At 40.6% G+C, this 12,804-nt stretch overlaps 1 protein-coding gene across 1 annotated transcript in view; it reads left to right on the top strand.

Moving 5' to 3' along the window:
• The window catches only part of LCMT1 (leucine carboxyl methyltransferase 1), a 60,544-nt gene extending 48,056 nt beyond the window's left edge, over positions 1–12,488 (top strand). The window contains exons 8-11 of the mRNA XM_054580879.1: positions 5,915–6,016; positions 6,875–6,966; positions 10,163–10,260; positions 12,283–12,488. Of these exons, the coding sequence (XP_054436854.1) occupies positions 5,915–6,016; positions 6,875–6,966; positions 10,163–10,260; positions 12,283–12,305 (315 nt within the window). The 3' untranslated portion in view covers positions 12,306–12,488. The remainder of the gene's footprint in view (positions 1–5,914; positions 6,017–6,874; positions 6,967–10,162; positions 10,261–12,282) is intronic.
• The last annotated feature ends 316 nt before the right edge of the window (positions 12,489–12,804 follow it).

Genomic DNA, 12,804 nt, shown 5'->3' with positions numbered 1-12,804 from the left:
GTGGGTCACCGGGGTCATGCCATTTTTGGTCAAAAACTGCTGAAGGTGTGGGCGGGTACATTATCATGAAATGGGAAATACGTTGAAAGACTTCAAAAATAATTCACTGAAGCTGAACACAGCTTCTCACAACATTGTCAGCTGGTACACTGATACAGGTGGGTTCCTAGAACACTCACCTTGTGTGTGTTCCACAAGAGGCTTGCCCTCCAGAAAATAATTCCGGTTTGTTTTCAGTGCCCCTTCATATCTATGTTTCTCCTGTTTCCCCTGCTATATGGCATTTCATTATATATATATGAAACACGCCAGAATTTATTTAACCCCAAATGATGTGTATTTAAGTTCTCTTCAGATTATTCTGTTATGTAGAATGCTGCAGTAGACTTTCTTGCATCTTTGCATACACGTGCAGGTGCAGCTGCAGGAGAGATTACCTGCAGTGGGTTGATTGTGGGGCCACAGGCTGTGCTTACAGTAGCTGTACAGGTGCCTTCCAGGGGCTGACCCAGTGAGCGCTCCTTTCAGCACTACACACGGATTCCATTACCTGCACTGAGTATTAACAAGCCTTAGTACTGACTGATTAAAATAGGATGTCATTCTTCAGAGGCATATCCAGAAAGAAAAAAATAAAAAGAGCTGTCTCCTACCATAAAAGTTCACACCACAAAATCAGGAAGTCAAGAGAAATCCATTTAAGAAGCAGAAGCTAAAAGAAGACTCTCACAAATAATGGGAAGACAAAGAAACACCCCACAGGCAAAGGGAAAGGAGGAATCCCCAGAAAGAGAACTAAATGAAATAAAGGCAAGTAAACTATCAGGTATTGAGTACAAAACAATGATTCTAAGAAAGCTCAGTGAGCTCACTGAGTTCAAAGAGAATTACCAAAAACTACAGGGAAACTGAGGAACTTATTGCAAACTATATCAGCATGAAAAAGGACATAAAAACTATCAACAAGAGGCAAGAGGAAATGAAGAATACAATCTCTGAATTGAAGAACACAGTAGAAGGGACCAAAGCAGGTTACGTGAAGCAGAGGATTGAATCAGTGAGCTGGAGGACAAGGTAGAAAAAAGCTCCAAGAAAGAGCACGAAAATGAAAAAAATACTGAAAAATAATGAAGAGGCACTGAGGGAAATGCAGGACAACCTGAAACGTAATAATATCCGTATAATAGGGATACCAGAAGGAGAAGAGGATGAGGAAGGGATAGAGAACCTGTTTGAAAAAGTAATGATGGAAAACTTCCCTAATTGGAGGAGAGAAAAGTCCAGGAAGCATAGAGGGTCCGGTTCAAGAGGAACCCAATGAGGGCCACTCCAAGACACATCATTAAAATGGAAAATATCAAAGACAGAGAGAATCCTAAAGGCAGCAAGGGAGAAACAGGTAGTAACATAGAAGGGAGCCCCAATATGGCTAGCAGCTGACTTCTCAACTGAAACACTACAAGCCAGAAGGGAATGGCAAGAAATATTCCAAGTTATGAAAAGCACAGGCCTGCAACCAAGACTGCTCTACCCAGCAAGGCTGTCAATTAAAATGTAAGGTGAAATAAGGACCTTCCCTGACAAAAGAAGGCTAAAAGAATTGACCTCCACCAAACCAGCACTACAAGGTATGCTAAAAGGACTGCTTTAAGAAGATGAAGAAAAAGAATGAGAAAGAGAAGAACATAGGTTAAAGGGGGAAAAAATGAGTAAGTACCTATCAGTAATAACTTTAAATGTAAATGGACTAAATGCCCCAATCAAAAGACACAGGACAGCTGAATGGATTAGAACACATGACCCACACATATGCTGCCTGCAAGACACTGACCTCAGAACACAGGACCTATACAGACTGAAAATAAAGGAATTGAAAAAATATTCATTTGCAGCAAAAATTCAAAAATTTTCAAAAATTTATTTCAAAAAATTCAAAAATTTTCAGCAAATGGACAGGGAAAAAAAGCCGGGGTAGAAAGCTTTATATCAGACAAAATAGATTTCAAAACAAAGGCCATAAAAAGAGACCCAGAAGGACACTTCATAATACTCAAAGGAAGAATCTATCAAGAAGACATAAACATTGTAAACTTACATGCACCCAACATAGGAGCACCCAAATATATAAGGAAAATCTGGAGGACTTCAAGAAAGATATAGATAGCAATACACTGATAGTAGGGGATTTTAATGCCCCACTGTCAAAATTGGATAGATCTTCCAAACAAAACATCAACAGGATATTGTGGAACTGAACAATGCATTAGATCAAATGGACTCAACTGACATATATAGAACCTTTCATCCCAAAGAAGCAAAATACACATTTATTTCAAATGCACATGGAACATTTTCAAGGATAGACCACATGGTAGGACACAAAACAAGCTCAACAAATTCAGGAAAATTGAAATCATAACAAGCATTTTCTTGGACCACATGGGCTTGAAACTAGAAACCAACCTCAAGGGAAAAACCCAAAACTACTCAAAGTCATGGAGATCAAATAGCATGCTATTAAACAATGAATGGGTCAATAATGAGATCAAAGAAGACATCTAAAAGTTTCTGGAAACAAATGAAAATGAACACACAACGGTCAAAAACCTATGGGACACAGCAAAGACAGTCATGGGGGTGAAGTGAATAGCAATACAGGCCTACCTCAAAAAGATAGAAACATTTCAAATAAACGACCTAACCCTAAAGCTTCAAGAACTGGAGAAACAACAACAACAAACAAAGCCCAGAGCAAGTAGAAGGAAGGAAATAATCAAGATCAGAGCAGAATTGAATGACACAGAGACTAAAAGAACAATTCAAAGGATAAACCAATCCAGGAGCTGGTTCTTTGAAAAGATAAGCAAAATTAACAAGCCTTTAAGCAGACTCATCAAGAAAATGAGAGAGGACCCAAATAAATAATATCAGAAATGAAAGATGAGAAATAACAGTTGATACCACAGAAATACGTAGGATTATAAGAAATTTCTATGAACAGTGATATGCCAAGAAATTTGAAAACCTGGATGAAATGCACACATTTCTAGAAATATATAACCTTCTACACTGAAGAAGCAGAAAGCTTGAACAGACCGTTAACAGCTTATGAAATTGAAGGAGTAATAAAAATAACTCCCAGCACACAAAAGCCCTGGACCAGACAGTTTCACAGGAGAATTTTACAAAACATTTAAGAAAGAGGTAACCCCTCTCCTTCTCAGACTATTCCAAAAAACCCAAGAAGAGGGAAGACCCCCAAACTCTTTTTTATGAGGCCAGCATCATCTTATTCCCAAAACCATATAAAGACACACCCAGGAAGGAAAACTACAGGCCAATATCGCTGATGAACATAGACCCTAAAATCCTCAACAAAATATTGGCAAACCACATCCAGCAATACATTAAAAAAATCATCTATTATGATTAAGTGAGATTCATCCCAGGGATGCCAGGATGGTTCAATATTTGCAAATCAATAAATATCACAAGATAATGCATCACATAAAAGGAAACAAAAACCACACGATCATATCAATAGATGCGGCAAAAGCATGTGGTAAGACCCATTTATGATAAAAACATTTAGCAAAGTGGGAATAAAGGGGGGCATACCTCAACATAATAAAGGCAATATACAAAAAACCTCCAGCGAGCCTCATACTCAATGGGCAAAAACTAAAAGCTTTTCCACTAAGATCAGGAACAAGACAAGGATGCCCACTTTCACCACTTTTGTTCAACATAGTATGGGAAGTCCTAACCACAGTGATCAGACAAGAAAAAAAAAAAAAGAAAGAATTAAAAGGCATCCAAATTGGACAGGAGGAAGTAAAACTGTCATTGATTGCAGATGACATGATAGTGTACACAGAAAACCCCATAGACTCCACCAAAAAACTACTCAACCTAATAAGTGAATTTGGCAAAACAGCAGGATACAAAGTCAACATTCAGAAATTGAAGACATTTTTTACACCAACAATGAAATATCAGAATCAGAAATCAGGAAAAAAGTCCCATTTGCTATAGCAACAAGAAAAATAAAGTACCTAGGAATAAACTTAACCAAGGAGATAAAAGACCTGTACACAGAAAACTACACAACACTGAAGAAAAAAATTAAGGAAGAAACAGACAAATGGAAGCATATCCATGTTCATGGATTGGAGGAATTTAACATCATCAAAATCTCCATACTACCCAAAGCAATTTATAGATTGAACGGAATCCCTTTTAAAATACCACTAATGTATTTCACAGATATAGTACAAACATTTAAAAAATTTATATGGAACCATAAACAACCTTGAATAGCTGCAACAATTTTGAGAAAGAATAACAAAGTAGGAGGGATCACAATACCTGACATCAAACTATATTACAAGGCCACTCTTCTCAAAATAATCTGGTACTGGCATAAGAACAGACACATAGATCAGTGAAACAGAATACAGAGCCCAGAAATACACCCACGTCTCTATGGTCAATTAATATTTGATAAAGGGGGCAGAAGCAGAAAAGGGAGTAAAAATAGCCTCTTCAACAAATGGTGTTGGGAGAGCTGGACAACTACGTGCAAAAAATTGAAGTTTGACCACCAGCTTACACTATACACAAAAATAAACTCAAGATGGGTAAAAAATATAAGTTGCAACACAGTAAAAGTCCTACAGGAGAACATAGGCAGGAAACTCTTAGATATCCCACACAGCAATATTTTCACCGATATGTCTGCTAGAGCAAGGGACATAAAGGAAAGAAGAAACAAATGGAACTTCATCAAAATAAGAAGCCTCTGCATGGCTAAAGAAAACATCAGCGAAATGAAAAGAGAGCCAGCCGTATGGGAAAATATATTTGCCAATAACACCTCAGACAGGGGTTTGATCTCCAAACTCAATAAAGAGCTCACATGACTCTACCCTAGAAAGACAAAGAATCCAATTAAAAAATGGGCAAAGGACCTGAACAGACACGTGTCCAAGGAGAACATACACAGGGCCCAGAGACATATGAAAGGATGCTCAGCATCACTAGCCAGCAGAGAAATGCAAATTAAAACCACAATGAGATACCACTTCACACCAGTCAGAATGGCTGTCATAAACAAATCAACAAACAACGTGTGCTGGTGAGGTTGTGGAGAAAAGGGAACCATAGTACACTGTTGGTGGGAATGCAGACTGGTGCAGCCAGTGTGGAAAATATTTTGGAATTTCCTCAAAAAGCTAAAAATGGAACTGCCTTTTGACCCAGTGTTTCCACTGCTGGGATTATACCCTAAGAATCCCGAAACACCAATTCAAAAGAACCAGTGCACCCCAATGTTCATAGCAGCACAATTAACAATAGCCAAGTGCTGGAAGCACCTAAATGCCCATCAGTAAATGAGCGGATCAAAAGACTATGGTACATTTACACAATGGAATAATACACAGCAGAAAGAAACAAAGAGCTGCTGCCCTTCAGGACAGCATGGATGGAACTGGAAAGCATTATGCTAAGTGAAATCAGCCAGGGGGCGAAAGACAAATACCATATGATCTCACCTATAAGTGGAACCTAACCAACAAACAAATAAGCAAGGGAAATATAACCAGCAACACTGAAGGAAAAAAGAAACCAACAGTAATGAGAGGGAAGGAGGAAGGGAGGTAATGGAGAAAGGAAAGGGAAGGGTCTAATCAAGGGACATGGATAAAACACCCCCGGACAAAGCCACAGTGGGGAAGGACTGAGGGAAGGAGGTTGGGGTGGGTGGAGGGCAGGGGAAAGTGGTGGCCGGAAAATGGAGACAAATGTATTTGAACAATAAAAAAAAATTTTTTTAAAATAGGATGTCATTTTATTTTGCATATTTAACAATAAAACCATTACGGCAATGCCTGGCTGTTCTGTCCTTTCCCAGGTGAACATGGATGACCGATTTGGGCAGATCATGATTGAACATCTGCGGAGACGACAATGTGACCTGGCAGGGGTGGAAACCTGCAAGTCCTTAGAGTCGCAGGTAAGAGAGCAGACACTGGGATATCCTCTTGTCCCCTTAGCCAACAAAGAAAGGGTGTCCACCCTTCACTGATGGCAGAATGTGAGCAGCCCTCTAGAGGGCCTGTGTGCAGCGGGCTAGTGGTGCACGGGGGCCAGTAGTTCAGCATGCTGGGGAAGTCCTAGTCTGCTTTCCCACCTTGGTATCAAAAATACATATTTCCTTCACCCTGTTATTTTAATTTTTTATTATGCATTTTTCAAACAGCAGAAAAGTAGAGGGAATTACAAAACAAATACCCATGAACCATTAGCCAGCTTCAGTAATTAATACTTTATTCCCTCCAAATTTTTATTGGTGTTGCCTTTGGAATATTTTAAGGCAAATCCCAGATAGTATATCATTTCCTCCCCATAAATAGTTCAGTATAAATCTTCTACCAATAGGAATTTCTTCCCCCCAGGTTAATGATAATACCGTGATTACATCTTAGAAATTGACAATGACTCCTTTGTAGCATCTAACACCCAGTTCATGTTCAGTTTCTACAATTATTTAAATGATCATAGTTAGTGCATTTGAATCAGGATCCAAACATGGTCTGCACTGTTTTATGTCCCCAGATCTCTTGGAATCGATGGTAGTCTCATCTCTTTTTTTAAAATGTCATTTTTTGACTGAAGAGACACCTACTCCTGCCCTTATTTAAATCGGTATCAGTCCGTGTTCAGTATAGAACACTGGAAAATAAGAAAGATGGTAGGGGCTGGCATGGGGTTTGGAAAGAGGAGTCATGTAAGAAATTCTCACATGTTTAAAGATGTCTGCATTTATGACAGTGCCTTGTGGTTCTCCATTTCTCTCCACTGCACATTTCAGAAAGAACGGCTCCTGTCAAATGGATGGGAAACAGCCTCAGCCATGAACATGATGGAATTGTACAGCAGATTACCTCGGACAGAAGTCAGCAGGTATAGGAGGGCAAGGGTTAGGTCTTTGGTCAGTATCTATGAACTAGCATGAAACCAACAAAACCCTAACCAGACCCATTTTGAAACAAACTAACCTGCTCCTACAGACTAAGCTTTCTAGCACCACAACAGTAACTCATTAGCTGTTAGCTGAGATAGGGTTTATGTCAAAACAGATGATCTTTTCAAAAGTAGTGACTACCTGCAAAATTCCCAGAGCAACCTCTGCAGTGGAAATTGTGCACCATCCTCCTGTTTAGGAGTGGAAGGAGGAGGACTTTGTTGAAGGACTTCTAAGGGGGAAAAAGCCTGTTTGCAGAATTTTAAGTGGACTTTTGCTCTCATAACAGAAATACACACTTGTTCTAAAACAATTTTCAAGTAATGGAAAGTACATGAAATTTAAAGCCATGCTGTCTGCACCCACACCCTCCAGAGAGAGCTGCTGCTCAGGAGTGGGGTGCATTTTTTCTCTATGCATGTAGAAAGAGGAGTACTTACAATGACTATGTAGATTTGTATTTCTTGAATTCGTAGCTTCATATTACACATGTTAGTCCGTAGATTGCCCTCCTTTTTAAAAAACTAACAGTAGATTGTATTTATCTTTACCTATCAAAACACTGAAGGTTTTATGTTTATGCACCATTTTAATATGGTTAATATGCATAACCATGGTGCATATTATTCCTTTGCATGTGTGGATGAGTTGTGGTGTCCTGTATTTCATTTTGTTTAGTTTTAATTTCCCTGCTGTAAGAAATATTGGCAGGCACATCACCATATTCATCTCTGTGCAGTGTTATTGCCAGCTTTTTTAAAAATACTTATTTTGTACTTCCTGTTTTGTGCTTCCTCTCACCTTTGGGGACCTATAGGTATAGCTGTTTGTCTCTTGAAAGATAATGAGAATTTTTGGTCTTGCTTCTCCACAGACCTTCTTAACTTTAGAAGTATCAATTTTTTTTTCAAGACTGTATGTCAAAGTCTTGAAAGTCTGTGCTACCTCCACATGAGCAGGTCAGTGCTTCCTGCATTCGTCTTGAGTTTTGCGTTCCCACAGACTGGTTTTTATTTGCTTCATGTCAAGATGACTGTTCTGAAGAGCCGCGGTCTAGCACGTGTGACGGAACCGCTCTCACAGCTCTTCCCAGTTCCCAGGGAGGAGTCTGTAACTGGCACCAGCCGAGAGGCAGCAACTTCTAGGCAGTCGTTTGTCCCATGTTGTGGTGGTCTTTTGTAGACAGCAACATGTGTCCCCAACAGAAGTGGGTGATGAGATGGGACAGCTCTCGTGTGTCTACCCCAGGCTAAATGGTCCTCCCAGCTGTGTGAATGCCACATAGTTTGTGTCCACATCTGTCAAGGATTTTGCCAGATACCATGCACAAAACAGGCCTATTGATTTAACAGGTGCTGAGTGTATAGTGTGTGCCACATACTCTTCTGAGCATGGGAGGAATAACTGATCAAAACAGGGCAGTGATATGCCTTCTTGTGGAGTTCACCTTCTCATGAACAGCTATCTTCTGGCAGCCGAACTTGATAACAGCATTTTCTTTTTAGGGTGCTGGTTTCTTCTAGAACTTGGTATTAAGAAGCCTGCCCTGAATGTCTTTTGATTAGTTGGGAACATTAGTTAGGAAGCAACCATGTCCTTTATGGGTAGACATTCTCACTTCAGATGTGACCTTTGGGCCTACATATCAAGGCAGGAACAAGTGCAGAAATGCATAAACATGCACAAATGTGTGCACATATGTACACCCACACACACTCAGGCTGGATAAAAGGCAATTCCAGAGTGTTAGTATTGGCCATTATGAATAGCAGGACTAGGGATCATTTTATTGTTTTTTATACTTTTTGGAAATGTCTGAATTTTTTCTCCACAGTGTTTCCATATGACAGAAAATATTTTAAAAAGCTAGTTCATATATTTGTGCGTGTTTCTGTGTGTGCATAAATTTAAAAATTTATATTTAAAATACTTTTTTGAAAAAAACTATGTAAGCACATGATTGAAAAAAATTAGTATAGAGTGAAAACAAAACCCTCACCCCACTCACCCTCACTGCTCACCTACTACCTCCTGTCAGTTTTTTCTGTATTTTCCAAAATAGTCTACTCTTCAAAAGTTCTGTGCATGTATGAGTATATGTACTTTTACTTTTTATTTACATAGATAGTAGTCAACCATGCACATTACTTACTAAAACAACCTACTTTTTCAATGCCATGATATGTCTTAGAGGCTGTTCATGTCAATACATATAGACCTTCCCTTTCTTTTAATTGGCTGTCAGTGTCCTGTGTGAATATGCTTTAATTTATCAGCCCATCTCTTCTAGTTTCTGGGAATTTTAGCTGTCCCCACATAGCAGCTGCGATGCTTCAGTGACTGTTCTTGAACATGGATCTTTGTATACATCCAGGATAGATTATCAGAGCAGAATTGCTGAGTGAAAGGGTGCATGTTATAAACATCGACGGAGAGGTGAAGTTGTCCTCCAGAGAGGCCGTCCTATTCTGTAATCTTACCCGTAATGCAGGAGGGCTCCTTTTTTCCCTGTTCTTTCTTTAGCATAGCAGCCTTTGAATGCTGTCCATCTGATAGTTGGAAAGGTGTCAAGTATTGAAATGTGCATTTTTTTTCTCATAAATGAGACTGAAAAATCTTGCTTTTCTTTTCCAGCAGACTGGTCTTACCTGCCTTTTTAAAAATTAAAGTATAATTGACATAAAATACATAAGTTTCAGGTATACAACATAGAGATTCAACATTTACATATGTGACTATTTCCCCTGTGCTCTACATTACATTCCTTGACTGACTTAGTTTATAACTGGACTTTCGTACCACTTATTTCCCTTCACCTTTTCATCCATCCTCACAACCCCTACCCATCTTTTAAATGAATTTTTGAAGTTTTCTTAATGAAGTACAACAGCTCTTTATACAACAAGGAAATCTATCCTTTGTTATTTGTATTGCAGGTTTTATTTTTTTGTTTGTCCTTTGTCTTTTGATTTTGCTTATGGTACTTGTTTCTTTTCAATAAAAATAAAATGGAACCACAACTTACCTACTATCTGTGGCCTCTCTTCCCATAGTCTGTGTCACGAACACCTTTCCATGTCTGTGACTGGGTGTTGTCCTCCTTTCTAATTGTACACATCTGTACTGTTCTGCCAGAATCGAGGCCCTGGAATTCCTGGACGAGATGGAGCTCCTGGAGCAGCTTATGAAGCATTACTGCCTATGCTGGGCGACCAGAGGGGGAAGTGAGCTAGGTACCGACCTTCACCTTTGCTTTGACCTAAAAATGAGAACCTTTTCATGTGCAAAGGATGCGAGACATAGCTGAACTTGGAGCCCAGGAGCACTTGAGCATTGTGCGTGCCCATGGCTGCATCCAGGATTAGCCATCATACCCATGTTCTGTACACTGAAGCAGGAGAGCTGTCAGGTGGAGCCCGTGCACCAGAACCTGCTGTGGAATTGCCTCAAGTGGACGATGACAGACTTCAGGAGTTTAAAATAATGATCTTAGTAAAAGTAACTAGTGTCTGCTTTTTTAATCAGTTTATAACTAGGTCTACTAGAGGGTAAACACAGATCATGATGTCCCTCCAACAAACCCCTACAACTGTGGATTGAGTATCTCCCTCTGATACCTTCTAATGAAGGTGACATCACCCAGCCTGGAGAGGAGGGCTGTGGGGAGAGCATGGACCCCCTGTTCCCTTGGTCTCACTCCAGTTTCTCCTTACAGCCACCCTTCGTTCATCCCTCTTCCTCAAGGGTCATTTCTTGGGCACATCTCCAGCTTTGTGGAGACCACTTAGATCCCATTTATGGCCTTGAACATAGTAGCTGCCCCTCAAGCTTCCTACAGATGTGTCCCAATGATGTAGAGGCAAGGACTGTCCCCCATATGAAGACTCCAGGCTGAAAGAGGCACTTAATCATTCCCCTGGAGCTTGTCATCCCCACTAGTTTATATATTTACTCAGCTGTGCATTTTAGCCCACAACTTCATTTTCAGTTTGTTTTTTACTTAAAATCACTTACTAGCCCTAGCCAGTGTGGCTCAGTAGTTTGGAGCATCATCCCATAAACTGAAAGGTCGTGGGTTCGATTCCCAGTCAGGACACATGCCTGTGTTGTGGGTTTGGCCCCCATTGGGGCATGTATGATAGGCAGCTAGTCGAAGTTTCCCTCCCTCTCTTCTTCCTCTCTCTAAAAGTCAATAGACATGTCTTCAGGTGAGGATAAAAATGAAATCACTTAGCAGGTTTTTTATATTGCTATGCCCCTCCAAATTTTCAAAACAATGTAATTTTTACTATGACAAAAGAATAATCATGTGGGTGCCCATCCCTCAGAGAGAACCTCTAGTAACTTGCTCCTCTCACTGTTTTGGTAGCTCTTGTTGCATTTCTAGCAGACTTGAATTTATAGATTTGTATAACTTTGATTCCTGACCTTTTCAACTTAGCATTATAACACGAGCATTCCCCCTTGCTATTAAAAACTCACCAAATGTGACTTGAATGGCTTCATGAAATTCCGTCATGAGGCTATTTCCAAATTTACTTAATTTTCCCAAACTTTTGAAGTGTGGGTTGTGTGTAATATTTTGAGTTGATTTTAGGTTTTACAGAGTAACAGTATATTGAACATTGCTATGATGGGGTCTTCATTTGTCCTTCATCTGGCTGCCATGATGTCTCCACATGTGTGTGTATGGTGAAGAAGCATGTCTGCATTTGCTCCGAGTTCAGCTCTTAAAGGACAGGCTGGTTTTAACAGCAGAGAGCTCCATAAACTATGACAATCCTTTCTTTTTTTTTTTTCTTTTCTTTTTTTTTTAAATGCTCTCTTGAGGACATGCTTATTGATTTTAGAAAGAGGGAAAGGAAGGGAGGGAAAGAGAAACTGATTGTTTGTCTCTCGTTCCTGCCCTGACGGGGGGACAGAACCTGCAGCCTAGGCATATGCCCTGACCAGGAGTCAAACCCATGACCTTTCAGTTTTCGGGTTGAAGCTCCAACCAACTGAGCCATACCAGCCAGGGCTGACAGTGCTTTCTTCATACCTTTAAAACCACCCATGAACACAGCCTTGTGCACAGCTTGTTTCCAGGTGAAATCTCATCTTAGGAAGCAGGAGGCCAGAACTGCAATGGTCAGGGGTGTGGCCTGTGCTCAGAACCAGCCAAAGGCCGGGTCCAGTGGGGTCGCACTCTCCCACCTCTGCTTTTTCTCTCCTCAGCTCTGGAAGTCTTTCAGCTGTGTGTTTTCCCCCTTCAGGTTTGAAGGAGATCACTTATTAACCTTTTCAAGGCTTGTGCTGAGCCAGAAGCTGCAGCCACTGACCTACCTGAAGTTGATACGCGAATCTCCTGAATGACGGCCAGGCCTTGTTGACCAGTCCATTCCACACTCAAGAAACCAGCTACTAGTGCTGTCGCACCACTTCCTGTTCCTGTTGACTCATCGTTTAAATAAATCTCAGTTGCCAATTGCCTGTGTGGTGGTCCTTCCCTCCCCTGGGTGGGCTGTGGTTTTTCTCCATGGTGAGCTGAAGCCCAAGGTCCCGACTCCTGCCCTGACCTGGCAGATTGCCTGGTGTCAGACACAGCTCTTGCCCTCCCCATCCTTTGGGATTTACTCCATGTGCTCTTGTTTGCAGCAGCTAACATTGCACCTGTACCTTGACCCTGGGCCACTGGATGCTGGAGCTTCTTTCTGCTCCTGTTTCTGCCCCTGCCAGACTAGCCCGCAGAAGTCCTTTTTCCTCAGTTACTGTGGAGGCTGAATGAGGGCCCCCGA

Source organism: Pteronotus mesoamericanus, unplaced genomic scaffold, assembly GCF_021234165.1.
Source record: "Pteronotus mesoamericanus isolate MK-2021 breed Mesoamerican mustached bat unplaced genomic scaffold, CSHL_Meso_final contig_64, whole genome shotgun sequence".
Lineage (NCBI taxonomy): Eukaryota > Metazoa > Chordata > Mammalia > Chiroptera > Mormoopidae > Pteronotus > Pteronotus mesoamericanus.
This window is presented reverse-complemented; position numbering and strand designations above follow the sequence as displayed.